The following is a 27,324-nucleotide window of genomic DNA, read 5'->3' as shown; positions in this document are numbered from 1 at the left end:
TTTCACAAAGGTACCTGCTCACTATACCACGCATGCCCTTTCCCTCTAATAATTCTGTGAATTCATGAGTTCAATGTCTTTCCTTTAGTTTTTTTCCGGGCGAGCTGGTACGCATACTGGAGTTTAGCTCTTAGCACCTGCTCGGAAGTTAGCAAAGAAAGTAGAGAAAGAAATTAACGAGTCTGCACCTTATTTGAATACTATTTGTGACTATGGAGGGGTTTCTTCTGTCACACTGCAAAATGCTCTTTCTCGTGGGGTTGATTTTGTGGTCGGAACTCCAGGTCGAACCAATGACCTGCTAAAAGTTAACAGCCTCAAACTGGGAGGGTTGTATATTTGGTCCTTGATAAAGCTAATCATGTGCTTTCGGTTGTATTTGAAGAGGGTTTTGGAAGTTATTTTAGGAACTCTCCATTCGAGCGGCAGAGCATGCTTTTCTCTGCAACAATGCCTACCTGGGTTAAAAAAATGGCAAGGAAATATTCGGACAATCCTTTGCAGATTGATTTGGAATAATCCCGTTTCTTTTCTTTTATTCTTGTTCCTTTTCCTTTTATCATGCTCATGAGTCATGCCTATGTTGATTCTTGTTATTGCAAGTGTCTGCTGTTACAGTGTTACTGGATAATTGAAGACTTCACTAGCACGCAATAAATTTCCGGAGATAGCCACGGGAAAAAGAAAAGAAGAGAAGAGAAAGTTATAGTTAGTTGTTACTTTTAGAGGGTGGTTAAGAAGGTCATTAAGTTTATCTGATTTACCTTGGTGACGGATTTAAACCTAAGAATCTGTTCCTTCTTTTGCAGGTTCCTGACGAAGAAGAAAAGCTGGCAGAAGGAATCAAACTTTATGTAATATCAGCCAAAGCAATTTAAAACCGGACCATTCTTTTTAGTGATCTTGTAACGGTATGAATTGGCAGGCCCTGTCATTCAAAATCTATCTAAGGATGCCTGAGCCTGCATGACGATTGTCTTTCACTCGAACCAGACAAGATTCCGATGAAGTCCCTTTGGCGTTAGCAAACAGTATTGTTTCTGGGTCATGATCAGGGCTAAAAAATTAGCAACCAAATATTTGGACAATTCCTGTCATTAATTCAAAACCGGACGATTCTTCTTCTTCTTTTGGTTTATTGAGAGATTCATTAATTTCAGGCTATACAAAATAATCCGAATCGCCACAAATTAACCTCATCCATCCATTTTTAAAATTTGATATTAAAATATCCTTCATTTAAAAAATCTGCATTTAGATATAAAACACTTGCAAGGAAGCTGGAACATATGTTAAATAAAAAATTATTAATCGTAAATCAAAATGGCATATGAATCCGGGACTACCCATGCAGAAGGCAAACTCAAAAAACTAATAAAGTAAATTCTCAATAAGAAAAATATTAAGGCAGAAATTGAAAAAAAAATGAAGCAGCAAAAAAATTAACATTTCGAGTCAACTTCATGTTAATATGTTAACCCTGCAACTATAAGCATAGGATTTGGATAATCCTATAGCAAAAAAAAAAATTAACGAAGACCAATTTCATAGAAATCAAATATTGAATGATGAAATTGAAAAAATATATAAAAAAACCTAAAAAATATTAAAATCATCCCGTGTTACCTTCGAAACCCATGACTCAAAAAACAATTCCAAGGAAGAAATTGGAAAAAAATGTAATAAAATTTTTTTGAAACAAAATAAACATTAGTAAAAAAGAATGGATGTCAAATTCGATATGAAAAAAAATAAAATCAAATGATGATAAATGAAATTGAAACAAAATTTAATTAGTGAGAGGATTGAAAAATATCAAAAGAATAAAGACTAAATTTCATATAAAAATCAAATGAAACTTGATGATAAGATATGAAATTGAAGAAGAAAAAATAAATCAAAAGAAGATAAAAAACAAAATAAATATTAATAAAAAATAAGGACTAAATTGGATATGAAATATAAATAGTATGACAATCTCATACTTTTTGGCCAACCACTTTTTCTTTTTATTAATTTTTTATATTTTTGAAAAAAAAAAATTCATAAATCAACTTGATAACAATAAAAAAAACCAGAATGCAAAAACAAAAGAAAACCCCGAAGCTTTATTTTTATTTCTTCCTAGGGTAATTTACTAATTTAATTATGCTAAGAAAAGAAAAACATCTAAAAACCCCTGGATACAAGTTAATGTTTTTTTAGTTATAAGGCTAGTTAAGTTATTGAATTGTTCATAAAGAAGCAAGAAGTCAATTTTACCCCTAATCAATGACTATCGCGCCCTTATAAAAATATTAAATTACACCTTAATTTATAGGTTAATGGCTTTTTTTTTTGTAGGGACAAAGTGGAGAAAGTACTATTTATAGCTTAGCTTTATTAATATATATAAAAAAAAAACTAACACTTAGGGTTAAAATTGAAGAAAAAAATCAATAAAAAAATTAAATACTAATAAAAAATTAAATACTAAATTGAATATAAAATATAAATGGCAGTACACTTGCATACTTTCGTATACTTTGAAGAACTACTTTTCCTTGTTATTAATAATTTACATTTTATTAATATTAACATGAGACTCCCACCCACCGAAGGACCTAATCCGCCATGGGGATGGAGACATCTAGTAATTGCCTTCTTGGCTTTGCTAGTAGAAAAGTCAGTGCTTTGATTTTTCCATCATTGATTAGTACATGGAATATAAAAAGATCTAAAAAATTTTAATTTCTAGCTAGTCACGGAAAAGAAGCAATATATTCTTATTGTATGTTTGATATTGTTTTAAAATAATTTTCATTTGAAAATATTTAAAAATAATTTTTTTTAGATTTTTTTATTTTTTTAATAGTAACACATTAAAACTATAAAAATACTAAAAAAATCAATTTGATATTTCAAAATACTTTAAAAAACAACAAAGAACATGACAAAAAAAAAAACATGCACTTGGCACCTTTGTGTCACACGAATTTACTAATATAATAAAAGCTTTAAATATAAATTTGGTTGTTTGGATATTAGCTCTATTTATTTTTGTATTTTAAAAGCGTTTTAAAAAAAATAAATTTTTTTGTATTTTTATTTACTTTAAATTAATATTTTTTTAGTATTTTCTGATATTTTTGATATACTAATGTCAAAAATAATTTGTAAAAAATAAAAAAAATATTTCTTTTAGGAGTAGGTAGACATTTTGTCCTTAATACACTATGGCCTATGGGTGCAATGGACACATCAATTAAAGTGTTAAAATAATGATACATTATTGCGGAAAGGATGTTTAGGAATAATTAGAGTGACTAATCAATTGAATCCACTCTCTAATTAAAGACAACAAAAAGCAAGAGACATCCACGAACACGTCATCATCATCATGTTTTCCAACTAGCTTAATCTTTCCCACGTCATTGCATAATGCTTCTTCTTTTTTATTATTATTATTTTTTCACTCTTTGATTAATGGGTTTCATCTAATGCTTCTTTTTTCTCTACCAACCCCCTTGAATTTTTGGAATTTTTAAAAATTAACATATTTAAAAATAAAATGAGAAAACTAGCACGGATAGTTTTTTTTTTTAATAGCAAAACAAAAAAAAATACCGAAACCATAGTTAGGAACTCTGGCATTTCCCTAAATATACCATCTTTAAAAAATATTTTTTTTTCTGAAAGCTGCTACATTTGTTTATATTTCATAGTGTAGTATGGATTATATTTTATTCTATTTATATATTTGAAAGTATTTGGTTAATTAATATATTGGATTGATTAATAAATAAGTTTCATGATTTATGTTATTTGTTTTTTATTATGTTATTTTAACCTCATAAGTTATTTTAACCTCATGACTTAAAAACAGTGCTTAACGGATTAATATGAGTTGACTTGAATTATTTTTATATATTTTTTAATTGAAGAAGGGTTTTTACCTTTTACTACACACCTCTTCACAAACTCTTTATAAAATACTATTCATTATACTCGTGTTTTGTTTTTTTTTATTTGATTTTTTTCAATTAATGTTTTTTTTTAATTTCATCATTTAATACTAGATTTGTTTTTTTTATTTGGTTATCTCACTTTCATGACAGATCACGGGTTTAACAGATTAACCCGATTGACTCGGGTTTTTTCTTAGTTAATTTTTATTTTTTAATTTCATCCTTCAATATCGAGTTGATTGTGAATTAGGTTACATGATTTGTTTTGTTTGCTTTATATTAGGTTATTACAACCTCATAACCCGGATATAATATTTAACGTGTTAATCTGAGTTGACTTGAGTCATTTTTTGTTTTTTTTTAATTTCATCATTTAATATTGGATCAGTTAGAAATTAAACTTCGTAATGTGTTTTGATTTGCTTTTCATTAGAATATATTGACCTCATGATTAAGATCGCGGGGTTTGGCATTTTAACGCCGATTAAATTAGGTCGTTTTTTATTTTATTTTTAAAAGATTTTTTAGTCTCATGACCCGAGTCATAAATCCTTCAACATTGGATTTGCTTTATATTAAGTTGTTATCATCTCATGATCCAAGTTGCAAGTTTGGCAAGTTAATACAATTTACTTGTTTTTTTTTTTGTTTTTTTTTTCAATTTCATCATTTAATATCGTGTTTGATTGGAATTAGATTTCATGATTTATTTTAGTTTGCCTTTTACTGGGTTATCCCGGCCTCATGACCCAAGAATTATGCTTAATGAGTTAATTAACCCACATTGACTTGACTTATTTTTTTCTCATTTTTTAATTGAAATTCTTACAAATTTCATTGTCCAATATTAGGTCCGACAAGGTCAATTGAGAATTGAACTTCATAATTTATTTTGATTTGCTCTTTATGGGTTTAACAGATTGAATCGGTTTGTTTTTTATATTCTTTTCTTAATTGATTTTTTTTTTAATCTTATCCTTCAACACTACATTGAATGAGAATTACACTTCATAATTTATTTTGATTTGCTTTCTATGGTGTTATCTCGGTCTAATGAACCGGGTCGCGGTTTGACAGGTTAACTTGGGTCTCTTTTTTAGTTCTCTTTTGTGATTGATTTTTTTCTTCAATTTTATCACTCAACATTGAGTTTATTGAGAATTAAGTTTTATAATTTGTTTTGATTTGTTTTTTATAGGGTCTTCATAGTCTGAAAACCTGAGTCGTGGATTTGATATGTTGACCCAAGCCAGTCCACTATATTATTATCTTAATATTAAAAAAAAATCATCTTAATTTTTTTTAGTCAAAATTATATTTTTAAAGTTTATCCAGATTGTTTTTTCATCCATAAATTCAACTAGATGATATAAAGTTAAACTTTACATGGTTTTAAATTTTTTTTTATTAAAAAATATTAATAATATTTAAATATTTTTTTATCTTAAAAAAATTAATCCGACTTCCAGTAATAATACAATTAAATAATATAGTGTAAAGTATAATCCCAAATCTGCCAAAATGCCAAACTTGTAATTGGAAAGGAAAAGCACCCGCATTCTTGCCATGTTCTACGTCTTCGAACTTCGAAGGGTCTCTGTCACCTGACAAGTCAGCTCACCGTACCGAAGACAGGCAATATCCGGTAATCGGTGAGCCCAACCTTTTTGGGAATTCCATGTAAATGCCTTTTCTAGGTGTGAACCGCACCTCGCTTAGCCCCTAAAAAATCCCTACTGCCCCACTTTGTGTACTTGCCACTTTGCCTAGTTGTTGCCACCTCAATTTTTAAGGCTAAAATCCCATTCGGCTTGAGCCCAACTGGCTTGAGCTCCTTCTTCTTGTTTTTTATTCTTATAATCATAATGTAGAAATAATAAAAGCAAGTGGCTCGCTATTTGGTTGGTGACCAAACTCCATCCACAGCCAGACTTGAAAAAGGAGCTCAGGTTTCTGATTTTTTCCTCGTTTAGTGTTGCATTTTAAAAAATAAAGGATAATATTTATTTTTTTATCTAAAAATATTTTTTATATTTTTAGATTTTTTTGATGCACAATTATTTTTAAAAATAAAAATATTATTTTAATATATTTTATAATAAAAATCACTTTAAAAAACAACCACTATCTTATTTTCAAACAAAATCATAATAATATCAAAGTTGGTGACGCTTACCAACCCCCGACCGATTCTAACTTTTTTTCTTAATATTATTTTAAGCTTATTTTGAAAATTGAGTCGTTGTAGGTGTCAATTATCATATTGTTCTTGTTGAGTGCACACATGTTATTTATATATAGTATTTGTACGGTTGGCACGTGAACTTTCCTAATTTATGTGCATCATTTATTGGGATACATAGGAATTCTCATTGATCCAATGAGGGAATGGAAAAATAAATAAATAAAGAAAACTAAATTATAATAAATAAATTTAATTTTTAAAAAAAAACCTCCTTACAACCACCAAAATAAACGGGCAATGTCTTTCGATCATAGTGGTAAGAGTTTGGCATCAAGATATTTGCTATTTCTGTGGTCTCAGGTTCGAGCCCTGTGGTTGCTAATATGATGACCACTGGAAGCTTACATGGTCGTTAACTTCAGGACCCGTGGGATTAGTTGAGGTGCGCGCAAGCTGATCCGGATACCCACATTAAACTAATTAAAAAAAAAACTTCGCTGATGAACGAGGACCACCAGCAATAAACCTCCATGCTGATGCAGTAACGCGTCATGCTGCGCGTGGGATTAACCATTCACATCGTTATCAGTTACCTGAATCTAAAGAGCCAAGCTCATGACTCAAGGTCACTGAGCCGGCTACCGGCTAAGGTTGGTGAGTAACTAGTCATTCCGGTTATTTCAATCAATAAACAAAACAAATCATTAGCAGTAACCAGCCAAGGCGGGTCTGACTATAGTGTTTTTTTTTTTTTTCATTTTCAAAGACAGTATTTCTTAAAGAATAATGTTAAATATTAAAAAACAATAAAAGAAATTTAAAAATACACTCGACCCTTGAATTAGTGAAATTCATAATTGAATATCCCCTTAGAATCACGATCAAATAACCTATTATATTCTTTGATTTTTTTATTTAATATTTAGTAAATTAAATTGTATGATATATAATTAGATTCTACCAAACTATCAGTTTTTATGAAATTCAGTCCATAATCTAAAATGTTTAAGATTTCATATTGAATCTGGAACGAAAAATCTGGTAAAAAAAAGCATCATATAGTTTTTCAAATGTAATCAAGGAAAACTGCCACAGTTTTCAACACCTTGAAAAATGAATTTAATTTCTCACTCTACGTGGGAGTGTTTCCGTAAATTATCATATTTTTTTAAAAATAATACAGAAAAAAAAATTAAGAAATTGTAAATTATATTTATGACACTTGTTTCACTAATAGAGATGATGATAACAATCTATTAAACTTTTTGTTAAAAATATAATTCACACAATCATAAATAATCAATTCTCCACTATTAAAATACAATTCACATAAATAACACATAATATATTTAATTATAAATAATAAATATACACTAATAATCAAAACAACATAGCATCTTATTAAAAATAAAACTAACTATAATATCCAAACTAGTTTACTAATTATATTTTAAAATATATTACTTTTTTTTTATGACGATGAAAAAAAAATAAAAATACCCAACCTATCTCCCACCAACCCAGCCCCCAAATTCTGACATCCAACGGCTATGTTTTGCCCTTTAAGTAATTAGCACCACAAGATACAGATTCCTCCGTAGATTTAAAAGAATCCAAACCACCTAATCCGGTAACCAGTTGGTAGGGTAGTTGGTCTATAAATACAGAGTAACTAAAGCCGTTTTATTGTACCACACCACCACCGCCTAAGAAATCTTGAGGTCTGGTTAGGAACACAAACACAGGCCGACAAAGTCTTGAGGTTTTCTTTAGATCTGTACGGGTTACTCTAGTCTAAGGTATTATCTCGTTGCACTTTCTCATCTATATTTAGCCTTCATGCTCTCTCTTTATGGCTTTTGTTTATCAACTCTAGAAAAATGAATGTTAATGTTGGTTTTCAAATTCAAAATAGTGGTCTTTAGTTTTTGAGCTAACTTGGTTCAGACAGTTTCAGATCTGGGTACTTGCTGGTCTTTTAATCTATTAGTTCAATCAGTTTGGTTTACTCTGCTCTCTTCTTGTCGCGTGACTTTAAAGATTTCGTTTTGAATGTCAGTGGGTGCGGTACATGATGTCTGGAAGATTAAACTTGTCATGTGTTTCACTTACAACATTGCAGTAGAGTGCAGAAGATCTGGTTTTTATTTACAATTTGATAGTTTTCTTAGGGGTAAAAGTGTTTAGAAATATATCCAGCAGAGTCGAAAAATGTTTTTATATAATTGGAATGGACCATTTATGGTCGCAATCATAATCGTCTCAGTGTGAGTAGCTTAGATCTGGTGTTTCTTATCCATTTCTATCGTACAATTGGATCAACAAGTTATGCCAAGAAAAAGCTAACTTTGCACTTCTGCAAGTAATTGAGGCACGTTTGGTGTCTCTACTTTTGATTAATGGTAGAAAAGAAACTGTTGTAAACTGTGCGAAGCACCCCTGAATTTCACTCTGTGCGTGAAGCTAATATTTTTGTTTGCCGTTCGGTACTTTCACTATAGCTTGTTAATACCTGAGTTTTACTGTCGGTAGATCTGTTGTTGGGTTGTCGATTTATTTTAACTTCTGTTTTTGACAAGCGTGATTAATTCTATAGGAGTTTATCTCATTCCAGTGCTAAAGGAATCTATTTCTTCTTTGTTCCTTTTTTATTGCTCTCTTTCAAGAGTACAGACTTTTGAGATTGTCATTTCTTGTACTTGGATTATGCCCTTATTAACTTGTTTTGTAAAGTACGAAGAATCTAAATCAATCTTGAGGATATTTTTGGCTCTTTCTTCCCCATATTCCTACGCGTAGATGGAATGTTGCCTGCCATAGTAATTAAGCACACAGTTGCCACATGTCACCATATTAAGAGGTCTTTTGTGAATTTTGTGATCTGCAGCTTGAGAAAATGGAAACCTTTCTATTCACATCCGAGTCAGTGAACGAGGGCCACCCCGACAAACTATGCGACCAGATCTCTGATGCGGTGCTCGATGCTTGCCTTGAGCAGGACCCAGACAGCAAGGTTGCTTGCGAGACATGTACAAAGACCAACATGGTCATGGTCTTTGGAGAGATCACGACCAAGGGCAAGATAGACTATGAAAAGATTGTTCGTGACACATGCCGTAACATTGGATTTATTTCTGATGATGTTGGTCTTGATGCTGACAAGTGCAAAGTCTTGGTTAACATTGAGCAGCAGAGCCCTGATATTGCCCAGGGTGTCCACGGTCACTTTACCAAGCGGCCAGAGGAGATTGGTGCTGGTGACCAGGGCCATATGTTTGGTTATGCCACCGATGAGACCCCTGAGTATATGCCTTTGAGCCATGTACTTGCCACCAAGCTCGGGGCTCGCCTCACTGAAGTTAGGAAGAATGGCACCTGCCCTTGGCTAAGACCTGATGGCAAGACGCAGGTTACTGTTGAATACTACAATGACAACGGTGCAATGGTCCCTGTCCGTGTCCACACTGTTCTCATCTCCACTCAGCATGATGAGACTGTCACAAATGATGAAATTGCTGCTGATCTAAAGGAGCATGTCATTAAGCCTGTCATCCCTGAGAAGTACCTTGATGAGAAAACTATCTTCCACCTAAACCCATCTGGCCGTTTTGTTATTGGTGGCCCTCATGGTGATGCAGGTCTCACTGGACGCAAGATCATTATTGACACCTACGGTGGCTGGGGAGCCCATGGTGGTGGTGCTTTCTCAGGGAAGGACCCAACTAAGGTGGATAGAAGTGGTGCTTACATTGTTAGGCAGGCTGCCAAGAGCATCGTAGCAAATGGTCTTGCTCGTAGGTGCATTGTGCAAGTCTCCTATGCTATTGGTGTACCCGAGCCTTTGTCTGTCTTTGTGGACACCTATGGCACTGGAAAAATTCCTGACAAGGAGATCCTTAAGATTGTGAAGGAGAACTTTGACTTTAGGCCTGGAATGATGACCATCAACCTGGATCTCAAGAGGGGTGGCAATAGGTTCTTGAAGACAGCCGCATACGGACATTTTGGAAGGGATGACCCAGACTTCACCTGGGAGGTTGTCAAGCCCCTCAAATGGGAGAAGCCCCAAGCTTGAGTGATTTATAATATCCCTTTAGTTCGATGCCTGTTTTATTGGTCCTTGATGAATAATTTGACTTGTTTTCTTGCTGCTGGTCTATAATCAATAGCAATCTGCCATGGTCTACACTACGATACCCTCCCTATTCATTTTCCTTTCTTTTACTATTTGGGTTTTTTTTTCCGTCTTTTTTTTCCCCAGTGTCGGTGGTGTGAAAAAGTGTGATAATTTTGGTTGAATTTACGGCAATGGAAGTAACAAATGCCTGTTAAGCTTGCACGAGGTAGCTGTAGAGCAGCAGCAAAAATGTAGTAATGTGTTCTTGGACGAAACAAACTGTTGTACTCTCTCTGTTTTCAATACCGTGCAGTACTGCATTGCAATTTGATTGCCATGGCTTTCCTTTCAGTTTTCAGCATGATATGACAGGCTGATGTGAAGTTTCTCTCTCTGTGATGACACGTAATGTATATCAGCTGGATCATGTCATCAGCTTTTAATGGGGAAGCCTTAAAGAAGGAATGCCCATATTGTTCCGGTGGCTTCCCTAAAATTCCTAAACTGGCGTCTACGATTATGAACACAATGAAAGTTATGTTCGATGCCCGTACCAATCCTCAGTCATATTACAAGGAGATCAGTGTGATGAATTTCATGATCTCCTTGGAGTTATCAACCATCAAACAACTGAAACTCGCATTGTGTAAAAGACAATGGCAATGGGTATACGTTTGCATTATTCATCCTTGAACTCAAATTTTAAATTATTATCCATACTTAATCTGAAACTTGACTGGTATAGGTTTTTAATATCCGATCATGACCTGATTGAGTTTCAAGTATTCGGGTATTCATAACCCGACTTCAACCCTCTGCACAAAATCAATAAAAAACAACAAATTTCTTATCATACCATATCCTGCTTCAGTTGTTGGATGCACGAGTTTTAATATGTTGCAGAATATCTGTCACTTAATTTGTTATAATGTCTCTTCAACGGTGCTCGTTAAGCTGCGTGAGATTGCTGAGGCTTATCTTGGCAGCCCTGTGAAGAATGCAGTGGTCACTGTCTCTGCTTCACAAAGGATGCTTGTTTGAATGTCGTGTATTATCAATGAGCCCACTGCCGCTACCATTGCTTATGGTTTGGACAAGAAGGTAAAAAAGATGTGTCTTCCTATCATTTTTAAATTTATTTCAACATTGAATTTTTAAAGATTATGATTAATGATTTTAATTTATTTTTTATAGAGTTATTATAATTTTATTTTTGATTCGTATATTTGACAATTAACTTGGCCGATTTAATATATTATAATTTTGATATTTTTAAAAAAATATCTTTCAATATATTATCGTATTAATATTTTTTAAAAATATCATTTAATATGCATCATATTTTAAGTTTATAATTAAATTAAAAAAACACATTATCAATTTTTTTTATCCATCTATCGCTAATGATCTGGTATTTAATGAATCGTGTGATTAACACGTTCGGGAACGCGGTTGAAACCGCGTTCCCTCAAAATTAAATTTTTTTTTTATGTTTTAGATCGTTTTAATGTGCTAATCTTAAAAATAATTTTTAAAAAATAAAAAAAATATTATTTTGAAGTATTTCATAACTGCTACTGTAATTTCAAACATATCCTTAAAGTTGTTTTCCAAGTACACATGCTCATCACACCTTTCTACTTGCTAGCAAAAGATGGGCCAATCAACTGAGATGCAATAATAAAATTTTTGGACCCCTGTCTATCATTTTCATCATTTTGAAATGTAATCGGTGGAGAAAACTTCTGTGCTTTAAGCTTTACGAAAAATGTTGTCTTCGACCTGAACAGATCCGAGCAGTCTATGTTTTTCAGTTTCCAAAAGGAGAAAAAAACTGCACTTTAAAAATATAAACAAGAAGATAGTCGAAGTCAAAGGAATGCATTGACACCATTCATCGTCGTTTCACAAAACGAGATTGTCTCTCTTTTACCCATTACAAGATGGGAAATCATAATTTTGGATCCTTTAATGAAAAATTATTCAAACTACTAATAAACATGAAGACCCTTCTTGTCTCGAGCTGATCTCTTAGCATTACAGGGGATAGGTGCAGGTACCAAAGGCTGCAAAAGACATGAAGATTCATCCTTATATTGGTTAGTTGTTGCTCAATGACAAGGACAAATTAAATATCGTTATTTGAAAAATGCCCAGGTACAAGAATCTCAGTAGGTGACTTACATGGGTCCTGAGTAACAACAATGCCAGTACCATTGAAATGGCAATCCCATGGGTGCTTTCCTGCAGCCTTGAAGAAGAGATTCATAGCGTAGGAGGCATGTCCAAAGGCAGTGTCTGGACGAAAGCAGCCACCACCTGGTTGAATTTGCCCGCAGTCCACTCCATTTTGCCCACAGCTATAATCTATGTTGCGCAAAAGCTCAAAATTATATGCCGATGGTTTAGCAATGCACCACCTGCTCTGAACATCATCTGCCTGCAAATTAAGTATAAAGCATTTTATTGATTTATTAGGACCTATGAGAGGGGAAATAAATAAATAAAGGGGTGGTGTAATGCCATGGCCCAATCACAGATACACTATATGTCCTTTACCCTGATCTGGTCCTGGTTTCCTCCATGGCCATAGGATTGTGACTCTGCATGGTGGGAGACATACAATTTAGAAGTTTGTAATACGTTAAACTTGAAATTAAAAGAAAACATATAACATGAGATGCAAAACTTGCTGACCTGTAGAAACAGCAAGACAAAGAAGTAAAGCAAAGGCCAGAGGAAGGCAGACCGAGGGATACTTCGCAATAACCATCTTAGTTAGATTGTTAGAGTAGCCAAGAAGTTTTGAGAGTGAATGAGTTAGTGGGCGTTGATGGGGAGAGTGTATTTTATACCGGTAAGATTAGAAAACGCGATACAGATGATTAAAATGTCAGTAAGGCCATTGTGACAGGAGTGCCATGTTCCAAAGGGATTGCCTAGCTAGCAAGGAAAAGAGGGAAAAAGGAGCAGATAAAACAGCTTTGAAAAAGTCCAAAAGGGTACTGACAAAAGCAGAATCAATGCACTGTGCTCTGGTGGAAAGGAAGTCCTGTTGGGTGACTAGGGGTCTCGTAACTGAACAGAAATGGTCAAGCGTCTGTAAACAGGCTGTGGTTTATGCGTTGTCATTCATGCAGCTTTTCAATTCTGATTTTGGACACTGTCTCGTTCCTAAGGTCTCCACTCTCATGCACCACCGTTTCTGTCTCTGTTTATGGTTCAATCCTCTCATTTGCCCCACAAAATTACTCAATCTCCAGCATTCATGCTCTTGATCTCTCACATTTATGCAAAGACTTGCAATTAATTTTCATGAATTTATTTCAAGTAAGCATGTAAATGTGATCAAGACCCATGGTTTATATTCCTAATTGTGATTCCTTAACCACAGTTCATTGTTCTTCGTTTCCTTTTGTTTTCTGGCAATGATAAATATTGCTAGGGGTCCAAAGGGAACCTCCACTGATGCATACGGACATCAAATGTTCTAATAAGGAAGGAAAGAATGTTTAGCTATTGAGTGGATAGATGAAATGTTTTGCTCACGTATTCATTCTTTTGCAAGCTGTTTTTATTCAACTTTTCTTACGAACTAATTTCTTGAAATGTGTTTCGCATATGTTTATTATCTAACAAATTTATGATTTTTTTTAATTTTTTTTTTATAAATTGCTTAGAGTTATTTATAAAATGAATGCTTTTGAATATTTATTAAATAAACATGTTTGATTTTCAAATAACTTTACATGGATTTTTATAATTGTAATTAAAATACTTTGTTTAGTCTTTGAACCATACAGAATTGTTTTTAATGGATTTAAGTAAATATTAGGAACATAAATTGAATTACCTTTTGAAATTTAAATGTACTTCACTCTTAAAAATAGTAACTACTAGAACATTTTCACTTAATATGATATTATTATGAACCTTTTTTATTTTAAATATATTTTTCAATTATATGAGATGTGAATTAAATTAACATTATTACATACATGAAAAAAAATAATTAGAACATCTTATGATTCTATTTAGAACCGTTGTAAATAATATAATTTAATATTATTTCAAAAGTTATTTCAAAAGATGAAATACAATATCTTTTTATTTTTATGTTGAAATATTTAAATCTAATAGGTTTTTAAATTTATATTAAAAAAACAAGATATTTTTTTAATATTTATACAACGAACTATATATGATAGGGAGTAATAATCAACTAAAAAATATGATGGACTGCACACATAAAATTGAGTTGAGTAAAAGGAACCACAAACTGAAACCGTGGTTTTTGAAGCTCCTCCAATTTATTTTTCTTTTCCCAACAATTATTTTATTTTTTTTAACATTTATTTTTCTAACAACTATACTTTAAAGGCTAGCTCCACTCTATTAATTCTGTTTGAATTCTTTATTTAATTTTTTCATGGATGTTACAAATCTTAGACCTGTATATAAACACCCGTAATTTTTGAAGATAAATATATAATTTATTTGAGGTTGCTTGACTTTTTTATTTTACTTCGTCTTCCCTTAATTCCAGTGGAGGAACTGTTGAATCCGGAATAGCTTTTGATAGAGAAAATATTTTTAAAAACAATACTGTAACACGCCTCCATTGTTTCTTAACCAGCAACAAGTGTCCTCTATCCAATTCCGTGTGCAATGTATGGCACACGCTGTGTATCGAGCCACCAGAAAATATTAATATATGAAAAATTCAAAAGAAATATTTAAAAAAAAATCGTAAAATCATGTGCTAAAAAACACCCATTATTCCTTAAAATATCACTCGGGGGTCTTTATTACGTGGTCATTCGGTGGTTGCTCGAATCATTTGGGAGTCGAGACTTGAAAGCATAGATGTTGATTCGGATTCGGACTCCCCGAAAGCAGACCATTCGAATGAACAAGCTGTAAAGTTACAGCTTTTTTTATTTCCCTTTTTCAAACTTAATTTAGTACTGATCATAATTGCTGCAGCCCAAGAAGAATAAGAACCTGTGCAGCATGGATTTGATGGAATTTTGCAAAAATGGAGAGATTTCTTAATTTATTTGAGGGATGTCGGTTAGGGCTTGTTTGGGGTTCTGAGAATATAAGGCAAAGATTGGCCACACCAATCGAAATGGATGGATCCCTTGTTATATATTACGAACCACATTTTGTTGACAAGATTTATATATATTATCATAACCCCTGTTAATTTATATATATATATATATATATATATATTATTCTTTGAGAATTAATATCTATATATGTTTTCCTTAAATCTTTATATTTCTACACAATTTACTCGTTTGTTAGTTTACGTACATAAATGGTCACATCTTCACTTTTTATTTTATTCTTGGATCTTAATGTTAAGAATATTTTAGAATAAGCTTTGATATATATATATATATATATATATATATATAGTGATTAAATTCGTTCTTGGTAAGAAACTTAGATCCTAAGCAGGTTATCTATATCTAGGTGGTGCACATGTTCACGATTAATTATCTTTTTTATCCCTTTAGAAGTTCACCCCTTTAATTCTTATGATGAATTATTAAATTATATATCCCAATAATATATATAAAAGATCAACTTACCAGTTGAGGCGTGCAAATTCACTCTCTTGAAAAGTAGATCGCGCTCCTCAGAGATTATTTTTTATAAAGATTTTAGAGAAAAAATCTCTTTTATAATTAATAATCCATTTTCAAGAAATAATTTTGTTATAATATTCTTGAAAGGTGGGTTATATCATATTAATTTATAGTATAAAATATAACCAGTTTAATATAGTTATTGTGACTTAAAACCCCAAATAAATCTGCAATTAAAATTTGATTAATAAATATATAACTATTAATAAATCTGCAATATTACTTGATTCCTTGCAAGCTTTTCTTCCAATTCTTCCTTTTCTTTCCAAAATCCTTTGTTTCTGGCTCTCTCTAAGTTATAACCTCTTTCTGTGCTTGGTTATATAAACTAATATGCCACACATCGTCATCTTATAGCCATGTCAGCAACTATAAAAAAATCACCAGTTATCTTCGTCTTTTTGTATTTTCTTCTCTGAAAAATCTAATTCCTAAAGAAATCACATCCCACCAAAACCCTAACCCTCCACCGCCATCTCTTTAACCACTGTAAATGTTCGCTGCTCTAGCCACCATCCAACTCTTTTGGTTTTGTTCTCATATACGGGCAATTGCCAGCGAAAATTCAAACCAGATAATTTTTTAGAAATAAAATAGTAAAAGAAAATAGGATGGATAGATAGGATGGAGGAAGGGTGGTGTACGGGGCTGGAAGGTGATATATTTTTTGAGGAAAAAAATAACGATATAATTAAGAAAAATAAATGTGATTAACAAAATATATTCAGTGGAAAGAAAATCACTACGTTTATAGTTTTAATTATACAATTCACCTTCCCAAAAAAAAGAAAGTCATCAAATTAAGAAACAGTCTTCAATTATGGATCAGTAAAAGATTTGCATTTTGCTTTCTTTCTTTGAACTTGACAGAATATATGTGCAGTTAATGAGCATGAATCTGGCTAAATCAACAATCTATTAATGTTAAATTGGTTTTAGCCGATGGTTAATTACTCCTCTCGAAAAGGGGGGAGGCTATGTTCAGAAATTAATCAAATTAACCAGATATATAGTACATTAATGGTGAAGAGATTCTTACATTAATTAGACCTCAGAAAGAAAATGGTCCAAATTCAAGCAAAAGGTGGTTATTACCATGTATATAAATTAATGTTAATTATACTGAAATACGATTCACCTAAAGATTTTCTTAACCAAGTGAAAGGATTTAAAAGGAAAATCCATGCCAGCCGAAGATCAGTACTAGATGAGAATCGATGTACATTGAATGGAAATACGAATATGCATCGAATCCATTCAAGATACGAAGATACGAACTCCAAAAATACTCCTTGCATGCATCCGAATAAATATAGTAAGGCAATAATTACTCTCAAAATCTGTAGATATTTATACAGCCCAATCCCACCTTGAATCCATCAAGCAAACATCCTCGACGTCTCTATAGCTAGGCTGAATATTCCTATAATGGCAGCTTTTCGATCTCCTCTCTCTTTTGCTCTAGCAATTGCACTTCTGTGTGTTTCTGGCTTTGGCTGCATCTATGCCCGCAAAGTTGGCTTCACTGTGGACCTAATCCACCGTGATTCACCACTGTCCCCTTTCTACAACTCTGAAGAGACTGACCTCCAGCGTATCAACAATGCTTTGCGTCGATCCATTAGTCGTGTCCACCACTTCGATCCAATTGCTGCTGCTTCGGTCTCTCCTAAAGCGGCTGAATCTGATGTTACATCCAACAGAGGTGAATACCTCATGAGTTTATCCTTGGGCACACCGCCTTTTAAGATTATGGGTATAGCAGATACAGGAAGTGATCTGATATGGACACAGTGCAAGCCATGCGAGAGATGTTACAAACAAGTGGATCCTCTTTTTGATCCAAAGTCTTCCAAAACTTATAGAGATTTTTCTTGTGACGCAAGGCAATGTAGCTTGCTGGATCAAAGTACTTGCTCTGGTAATATTTGCCAATACCAATATTCTTATGGTGATCGATCGTACACCATGGGAAATGTTGCTTCTGATACTATCACTTTGGATTCCACAACAGGCAGTCCAGTGTCTTTCCCTAAAACTGTCATTGGTTGTGGACACGAAAATGATGGAACCTTCAGTGACAAAGGTTCAGGTATCGTTGGCCTTGGAGCCGGTCCACTGTCCCTTATTTCTCAAATGGGTTCTTCAGTCGGTGGCAAATTCTCCTACTGTTTGGTGCCACTTTCCTCCCGAGCTGGAAACTCGAGCAAACTAAACTTTGGTAGCAACGCTGTTGTTTCAGGTCCTGGAGTTCAATCTACCCCATTATTATCTTCAGAAACCATGTCCAGCTTCTACTTTCTAACTCTAGAAGCCATGAGTGTTGGAAATGAGAGAATAAAATTCGGTGATTCTTCTTTGGGAACCGGTGAGGGAAACATCATCATTGATTCAGGTACAACTTTGACAATTGTTCCAGATGATTTCTTCTCCAATCTTTCAACAGCGGTAGGCAATCAAGTTGAGGGACGGCGTGCTGAGGACCCAAGTGGATTTCTGAGTGTTTGTTATAGCGCTACTTCTGATCTCAAGGTTCCTGCAATCACTGCACATTTCACTGGTGCGGATGTGAAACTTAAACCCATTAACACCTTCGTTCAAGTTTCAGACGATGTTGTGTGCTTGGCCTTCGCCTCTACTACATCAGGAATTTCAATCTACGGAAACGTTGCACAAATGAACTTCTTGGTAGAATATAACATTCAAGGGAAGTCCCTGTCTTTTAAGCCAACAGATTGCACCAAAAAGTAATTCGGTAGCCATATGATAAATTTACGTTTTATTGCTTTGCGCACGTGTTAACAATATATCCACATTTGTATTGCTGGCCTCTGTTCTGAGATCAAAATCTAAACCAGTATTTTTTTTTTTCCGTATCCTTTATCTGTGTGTTATATTTTGCCTTTCATCCACAGAGTTGAGTGCATGGATTGTAGGGAATGAGGGGAGAACAAAGGAAATTTATAGGGACGAAATTTAATCTCTTTTATTAGGGTATTAAAATGAGGAAATGAAGGAGATTATTAAAGCTTTTTGGATTGTAATAGTAGTTATAGTTAAAAATATTTTTTTATTTATAAATATATTAAAATAATATTTTTTATTTTTAAAAAATTATTTTTCACATCATATTAAAATAATCTAAAAATATATTAAAAATTTTATTTTTAACAAAAAAAAAAAAAAATCATTTGCATACAAACAAGCACTAAAATTCATATAATGCCACCCGCCACGCCCACAACGGTTATAATTACTGCTGCAAGTTGACGGTGATGGTATAAATATGTCAATAACATAACTGAATCTTAACTGTGCATGTCCAAGTCGATGGTTATACAGGAAATCTCAACTTTACAGTCTAAATGCATACAAAATAATACAGACACCTATTCATATGTCATTACAATGGGCATTAATGGGTCTCAACTTGTTCCGTAGTCTAACAATTCCCACCTGAATGGACGGAACACATACAGTACCTCAGGACAACTCTTGAATAAAAGAGCCACACAGACACAAACCGCAGCAATTGCCACCATTGAGAACATTGCAGGCCTGTACAGCTGAGACCTGCTGGCTGTTCCATAAACCACCTTCTGACTGCAAAGCTTGCAGTTGCGCTGAATGGGTCTCAATTCTGTATGTCCAATCTCAAAGCCACTGGTCAACCCTTCATTTTGCTTCTCGTTAATGGCAATGTTACTGTTTGAAAGATTGCTAGGGATGTCAAGCACCACATGCCCAACAACTTGTCTCTTACTTTTCTTTTGTACCAGATGGATGTATGAGTAGTGACCACGCAAGCGAGCATAATCTTCAGGCGAGAAGCCTGTGCTGTCACGGGCATTCTTCCATGCTACAATACCCACCTGAAATATAACATACAAGTGAAGTCTTATATAAAACGAAGACAAACTAAAAATCCCCGCCAGATATGTAACAGTGATTGAGAAGCAGTCTTGGGTTCAATTTCCAAGATGTAATTCAATGACTGCTGATAAAAAAAATTTGCTTCCTGTCCAGACATGATTTTTTTTTTAAAAAAAAAAAAAAACAAATGAAAGCACCACGAGGAATGGAAAACCATCCACTGGCTATGCAAAATAAAGACAAGTAATATAAACCTTGAGAAGTGGAATGAAAACAAAACAAGGCCGCTATATTAAAGGCCAGAATATAAAACAATCAAATGAAGCTAGATTTCACTTCAAGACATCGTCTATCATCACTAAATTGAATTAAAAAGAGAACTCCAGGAACAATATAAAATGAGGGGAACATATAGCTAAATCAACACCCTCCTGATTAACTTCTCGATCTAAAGCGATCCTGCTCATCAAATTAGGTTTGCAAATCAAGCAATCAAAAAAGATTAGATTATATTTCAATTACTATCACTGATTATTGCTGTGACAACATAAGTATGAACACAGTGATCCAGATTGAAGAGGCGCAGAAAATACAACTGGTGGTGGTAAATATTCATGCCAGAGTACAAATGCAAAATTTATGAGAAAGCTCTCCTCAGAAGGTCCAGAAATTAGTTTATTAGAAAAAGAATTACCATTCCAGGATCTTCAGTTAATGCATCCAGTACATCTTCAGAACCATCTTTACCAGCTGCAATGTGAAGAGGTGTCAAACCAGCAGGGCCTATGACATCTGGCCTAAACAAAATGCTCTCATGGCTTCCACCATCCAGTGCCTTGTCTTTGGATCCAAATTTATCAGGAACATATCTTAATAGGAGCTCCACAAGAGACCTAGAATTCCTCCTCACAGCTCTGTGAAGAAGACCCATTTCTGATAATGCTTCATTCAGAGACAACTGGTCTCCAGTACAAACAATTCCGTTGTGCAGTATGTTCAAGAGTTTTCTTACAACAGCACACCATTCATGGTCCATGGAGAACTCCATGAGCCAATTGAATCTTCTTAAAGGGAAGAGATCCATGCTAGGATTCAAGTGGCCCAATCTGGACTTTAGCTGGCTTCTGTGAAGAAGCCAGCCCATTTCATGAACGAAGTCCGTCGCTTGATTTTTGGCTTCCATTTTTTCAGTTTCCCCAAAATCTGCATCTGTTTCAGTAAACTCCAATGCACCCTCAAGCATGCGAATCTCTGAACATACATCTTCCTCTGCAACTAAAAAGGGAAAGAAGCTGCTGCTAAAGCCATGATCTTCGATCTGGATAGAAAAAAGATTGAACTTAGCATACAGAGAGGCACACTCAAAAAAGTACAAGTATTCTACGAAAGCAAATTTGCAAATGCTTGAAAATACTAAAGAATCGAGATGACTCAACATAGGGGTTAGTTTAAAATACAGTTTCAAGAAAAGAATTATCCTTGAGAGAGTAATGAATTTCGCTCCAGACAAGCGTAGATACATCTAGTTCATAATCTCCTTGAGATAGTAATGAAGTTATCCCCAAATCAACCTAGATATATCTAATTCACAAAGCCACATTCAAAGTACTTCAATAGTCAATCTGTTCACTTATTAAGTTCCACTTTAATAAACACACGTATTCAGTGGAAATAAGAAAAAAAAAATCTTAGATTCGAAACTAGCATATATCCAATGCTGAATAAGTAAGGATAAGAAAAGAACAGGGTTGAGATGAGAAGCAGAAGGCAACACCTCAATGAATCCTCTTCCAGTCAATGTGGGGATAGAGCAAGATAAGTTCACACATTGGACCTCATCATGACCTTTGAAGCTACCAACATCATCCATCAACTCCTGAGCATTATCTTGAACCATATAGTTCCCTTCTACCGCACAGAGTAATCTGAAAAACAGGAGGAAAGCACAAAGGTAGCTTAGTGGCACATTAAACCAACACAATAAAAAAGAGACTGCACAAAATATAGGAAGCCAAAGCTTCTTCTTAAACAATTCTATGTCATATGAAAACCAGCAATCATCACCTTGTGGCAGGCCGAGACAAGTTGATGCCCTTAATACAAAATTTAGCTTTCTCAGATGCAGATATGGCAATTGGCTTGACACTCAAAATTTTGCTATAGTTGTTGCTTCTGAGAGGTAAGGATGTATCAACAACAACCTGACCTGCAACACAAAATTCACAATATTTCATTCATAAGTCTTGTTATTACTAAACCATTCTTCTAGATTTCTAAATTACTTGGACAATCAAAGGCAACAGACCATTATAAACAAATGCTATCTGATTTTGCACCCTAATGTAGACCCATCCAGTTCTCCAGAAAGTGTTGTCCGATACATCCAGAAGCCTGCTCAAACTGGAGCCAAGATCACAGCAAAGCTATACACAGGAAAAGTAAATTGTAAGGCCACAAATGTTGTCTGGAGAAGTTTGGATCAATAACAATGATCAGAGCGCATGAAGCTTACTTCCGCCCATGCAGCCTCAGCCTGACGAAGATAAATGGTCAGAATGATACAGCCAGGCCTAATGTAGCTTTCAATATCAGTGGGACTATGAGATAGCCAGTCCAGAATCTGAAAACCCAAACATTTCAGAGAATCATATTTTGTAAGGAAAGAAACATCAAACAGCAGCACTGAACAAATTAAATTTTGAGTACCTGGGAACGCAGGACAAAAGGAAAATCATTTGGTTCTTTCCCAAATAATTTAAAAACTATTCGATCTGTGCGGCTCTGAATGGTAGAAAAGGGAAAAAGTTTACTGATGAAAGTCAAAAGACAGAACAGATGCTTCATCTGCATAATGAAATATAAATCTAGGGACAAATACAAGAAATCAACATTTCACCAAGTCTCAGCTGAAAGGTGAGATGTTCTTCTAAAAAGAAATGCCTTACTATTTAAAATGGAAAATCTTGGGACAATTGTGCTACTATAGAATGATATAACATCGTAGTGCTAAAATATTACTTTCAATGGGACTATAGGAATATATTCTTGGTGCCAGCATACCTGAGCTTCTCCACTGGAACTAGAAGGTGACTGTGCGGAAGCTGAATCTGAATTTCCACTTGTCTGAGGAGGACTCGACTGACGGGAGTCTTGTTGTACCCATGAAGGGCAATCAAGGGAGCTAGTCATTGCATTCACAGGAGCAGGTGATCTCTCTATATCTTCAATGCCATCATCTGAGTCAATATAAATGTCATTCAAATCAAAGTTGTTCATCTTGACCTGTCCTGCTGTACTCTCTCGAACTTCTGAATACGTTGCAAAGTTGTTTGGGATGCTAGGTTTCAAGGAAGATGCGGTCTGTATGTTTGCACCATTAGCATCATGCAAATGCTTAACTTGTTGCGGCATACCAGACATAGGTACTGTCAGGTGCTGTTTTAAAGGCTTTGAGGGTCCTTCACCATTTGAGAGTAAAGTTGAATCTACCGCTGAGTTTCCAAATGATGTGCTCAAATCTCGAGGTTCCTGCAATTGTCCAAAGATGTTTCCTCCTCTATGTTCAACGTCATGGCTTGCAAGGCTCCTTAAAAGATGAGATAACAGATCCTGATCAGTTGTCTGGTCTGACCTGTTGGCTGCAGTTCAAAAGGGACAGAATTATTAAATATCAAATACACGTTACTCATCCAACAAGATAATACAGGGTGACCCAGGTTTAGAGGGAGCAAATGAAGCCCACAACACGAAACAGCAAATCAAGGTAATATCAATGGACAAAGTGGGAATCCTCGAGGAATTAATTCTGATAAGTTCTAATAGGAGAAGCATGGAGTTCCTTACAATGCATGTTTGAGAGTATCCTCAAGAGACTTATCAACAGATAGCCACTGGTCTGATCATCATTCATCGAACTTCCATTGCCAACAGTATCAGGATTTGTCTTCCTCCTCCTTTTATTATGGCCAGCCAGACGTCTACGACAACTTCTCTTTCCTTCATCGAACTCTTGAAGGACATGAAACCTGCAAAAAAGTTGACACGGCATCGGTTAAAAGAATTTTTTCGGAGGAATATAAGGTACTGCAAACCATAATATGTATAAGATATCACTATTTATGTTCAAAATATGTACCCGTTCTAATATAGCAGTAAATAACCAATAAAGATCAGAGCATCGAGCATTTAAACACATACCTACTGCACTGCTGACAGAAACGCTGCATAGCATTTCCCACGAGAGCTTTGCTAGCCTTGGAATGCATCTCGCAAACCTTATGCCTCCTGTGATAATCCTTGGCATTGCTCAGATCAACCCCACAATCCTCCACCTGACAAACTGCACGGCTCAAGCCACTCCCAACTAATTTCGTCTTCTTTCCGATGCTTCCCTCCCAATTCCCTGCATCCCTTTCACCACCAAGCTTCAAACTAAGGCCACCAGTTTCTCGATCATTCAAATTGTCATCATCAATGACAACAACCCTTCTCCTTTTCTCCAATTCCCTCTTTCCTTTCTCAGCTCCCAGATTCACTTCATCGGAGCATGAGGATGAACTGTTGGACGAATTACCGGTGGCCAGAATTCCTGTCCCGACCCCATGAGAGGAAAACTGCCTACTGATACCGGTTGATGGTACCGGATTCAAAGGGCTTGCAATAAAAAGATCGCCATCCCATTTCCAATCATTCAAATCCCATTCTAAACCTCTCTTCCCTACTGTCCGCATATCGGAGGGGGGCGTAGCATAGAAATGATGAGCTTCACCTCCAAATCTAGCCTCCATAACGAGTACCCAAAAGATCCAAAATTTCACAAACTGAACCAACACTGAGAACTAAAAAGAAAAACAGCAAAACCCCAGATAAACTAAACCAAAAAAGACGAAAGATTTAAATGAAAATCACACCTAATCAGCGTCGCTTCTTCCCCAAAAGTACAAAAAAACCACACCCACACACCCATGATTCCAGTTAACCGCAACCCACATACCAGATTACCCTTTAATCAAACTACCTATCCCTCCAAAACCCACTTAACAAAAAACCAAAAACCCTTACCCGACTTCCAGCTCTAGAATTTCCTCAATTGAATCAATCATAGAAAGAAAAGTAAGCAAAAAAAGACTTCACTTGCCAGGAAGTAATTTAATAATCCTGTCTAAAGAGAAGGAAAAGAGATCGGACTTGTTGCCGGAAAGTGATGTCAAGTGAGCGAAAAGGTGGTGTAATGATGACGATGATGATGTAGAAGAGATGTGGAAATGGTAAGGTGAGAGGTATAGTACATAGAAAGATGGAAGCAATCAACAATCTTTAGTGCTTTTATTTACCTAGACATGAAAGTAAAAAAAAAAAGTAATGTGGAATGAGAGGGGGGGAGAGAGACAACAACAGTACCATCCAACAACACCAAAATGGTGGGTCCCTTCTCACACCGCGTGTCTCTCTCGCCCTTCCCGGAACCAAAACTCACAAAAAGAAAAAGATGCCTTCTTCCCCCACTTTTTTTTTCTTCTTTCTTCTGTTATTTTCCTCTCATCTCATTCATGTTGTCGTAGCTGTTGTTGTTGCGTGGACTGCTACTAAGCAATGAAAAACAGTGTTGATACGATGGTAGTTTTGATAACACCCCATATTTCTTAGTTTTGAAAGTTTTTTTGACCAGCAATGAAATGAAGTTTTGGAAAAGTGTTTTCGAGACTTGTTTGTAACAGTTTCAATCATGCCAAAAGACAGCTCTAACAAGCGAAAGCTATCTTGGTTTTACCAGTTTGAGATCATTTGATACGATGGTAGTTTTTGTAGTGTACAGGTATATATATATATATATATATATATATATATATATTGCATTGTTTCTTTGTAAAAATTAAAATAATCTATCAAAAGACATGTTACTTTTTTTTCAAGATCTGTTGTATCGTGAAATATTTTTTTCTGAAAACAGAAAGTTAAGCTTTTTTTCATATCTAAGAAAGAGTGTTTGCTAAAAAAAAGCTGAGGTAGGGAAGCATATGCATATTCAAGATTGTGATAGCAATGATGATTTAAGGTATTTTTTATTTAGAAATATATTAAAATATAATTTTTTTTAATTTTAAAATATTATTTTTGACATTAAAACAATCTGAAAATATAAAAAAAATTATTTTAAGTAAAAAAATAAATTTAAATTTTTTAAAAATACGATGCAATTCAAAACACAGACAAAGTCTTAGCTATAAAATACAAACATGTCTTATAGATCAATCTAAAATCTAGTTGATTCAAGTTTAGACTAAACTGGATTAAAAATAATATAAAACGAAATTTACTTGATGGAATCAAGATTAACACATGAACTACGTGAAATGGACAAAAATCCATTAATTTTTCTAGTCTAAACATATTATTTTAATTTTTTTAAAATTAACTTCAATTAACCTTTTCTTAACCTTCTCAACTCAACTCAACTCATGAATCAAGTCTTACACAGGTTGGGTTTTAAGCTGCCAAGTACAAACATTAGTCACACGATCCATCTACAGTTACAGTGAAGATTAGAGTCGATGCAATAAATTTCTTGGAGCACTTCCATAAAAATTAAAAAAACACGACCATTCTCTTTCTTCCTCTCTGCCCCATACTCTTCAATGTTTAATTACAGAGTTTCTTCTTTCAATCTAACTACAGTAAAGATATCCATGGCTTTGATATTTTTTCTGTTGCTTGGCCTCTTTTTACTTGATGACACAGTAATCTCTAAATATGCTTTCTTGGGGTATACATATTATAATCACTGTCCAAGATGAGAAATGATTAGACGGAAAATCTTGAAATAAACACAGTAGGTGGACGATATGGAAGGTTCTTGATGGATTGCTACTTTTCTGATACAACACACATGTATATCCCACGCCACGAATATAAATTAAAAGAAAAGCTAAAAGGTATAGTATTTTTATAGTGGATTTGCTTTTGTTTATTGTGGATTTTAATAGTAGAATAATGATTTTATCCTTCAAAAAAACACTCTAGATTGCTATATTTTTAGGAGTAAAATAGTATTTTTATTTGATTTAATTGTTATTTGAGAATTATTCAGGGATTTTATTATTATTTTCTCATACTAATGCACGGCAAATGACATTAATACACTTAAAAGTAAAAAATCATTCATCTCGTAACAAAGGTTTTTCAAGTATTTAACCTTTTGATTTATAGTTAAATTATAAATTTACCCTTCGTGTAAAAAACATTAAGTCATTGACACAAGGGTAATTCTATCTCTTCACTTAAGGGTTTTTTTTTTTGTGATTATTGGGTTGGTCAGGAGTAATAATGTAATTTATCATTTAAATATTAATTTTTAACTTGAAAAAGTTATTGGCGCGTGCGGCTCATCCCGGTAGTTAAAAATATGATTTTGTCATGTAGTTTTGTTCGTCTCCATGTTGTCTTCCTATAGAGGTGGCGTGTGTCACTCAGAAATGGTTGGTTTATCTCCGGTGACCCTTTCTATTTCCTCCTCGTACAGTAAAAAAATAGTTTAAGAGAAAA

At 34.2% G+C, this 27,324-nt stretch overlaps 4 protein-coding genes across 4 annotated transcripts; 2 read left to right on the top strand and 2 right to left on the bottom strand.

Moving 5' to 3' along the window:
• Positions 1–7,742: 7,742 nt before the first annotated feature.
• LOC7495188 (S-adenosylmethionine synthase 1-like) lies at positions 7,743–10,578 on the top strand. The gene is made up of 2 exons (XM_002320913.4): positions 7,743–7,931; positions 9,020–10,578. Exon 2 carries the CDS (start codon positions 9,029–9,031, stop codon positions 10,205–10,207), a length of 1,179 nt encoding a protein of 392 aa, XP_002320949.1. The 5' UTR covers positions 7,743–7,931; positions 9,020–9,028; the 3' UTR covers positions 10,208–10,578.
• Positions 10,579–12,111: 1,533 nt separating this feature from the next.
• Positions 12,112–13,799, bottom strand: LOC7495187 (major pollen allergen Ole e 10). The gene is made up of 4 exons (XM_002320229.4): positions 12,947–13,799; positions 12,809–12,852; positions 12,434–12,689; positions 12,112–12,315 (listed from the first exon to the last, which is right to left on the bottom strand). Exons 1-4 carry the CDS (start codon positions 13,020–13,022, stop codon positions 12,287–12,289), a joined length of 405 nt encoding a protein of 134 aa, XP_002320265.1. The 5' UTR covers positions 13,023–13,799; the 3' UTR covers positions 12,112–12,286.
• Positions 13,800–16,719: 2,920 nt separating this feature from the next.
• LOC7455397 (aspartic proteinase CDR1) lies at positions 16,720–19,156 on the top strand. The gene has a single exon (XM_002320911.3). The coding sequence runs from the start codon at positions 17,338–17,340 to the stop codon at positions 18,658–18,660; it is 1,323 nt and encodes a 440-aa protein (XP_002320947.1). The 5' UTR covers positions 16,720–17,337; the 3' UTR covers positions 18,661–19,156.
• A 6-nt stretch (positions 19,157–19,162) lies between these two features.
• LOC7455396 (squamosa promoter-binding-like protein 1) lies at positions 19,163–25,287 on the bottom strand. The gene is made up of 10 exons (XM_002320228.4): positions 23,980–25,287; positions 23,626–23,807; positions 22,843–23,420; positions 22,489–22,563; positions 22,295–22,402; positions 22,088–22,205; positions 21,847–21,988; positions 21,557–21,707; positions 20,477–21,100; positions 19,163–19,781 (listed from the first exon to the last, which is right to left on the bottom strand). Exons 1-10 carry the CDS (start codon positions 24,567–24,569, stop codon positions 19,335–19,337), a joined length of 3,015 nt encoding a protein of 1,004 aa, XP_002320264.3. The 5' UTR covers positions 24,570–25,287; the 3' UTR covers positions 19,163–19,334.
• Between the last annotated feature and the right edge of the window lie 2,037 nt (positions 25,288–27,324).

This window comes from Populus trichocarpa, chromosome 14 (genome assembly GCF_000002775.5).
Source record: "Populus trichocarpa isolate Nisqually-1 chromosome 14, P.trichocarpa_v4.1, whole genome shotgun sequence".
NCBI lineage: Eukaryota > Viridiplantae > Streptophyta > Magnoliopsida > Malpighiales > Salicaceae > Populus > Populus trichocarpa.
The sequence above is the reverse complement of the archived record's forward strand: the minus strand, read 5'-3'. Positions and strand labels throughout refer to the sequence as shown.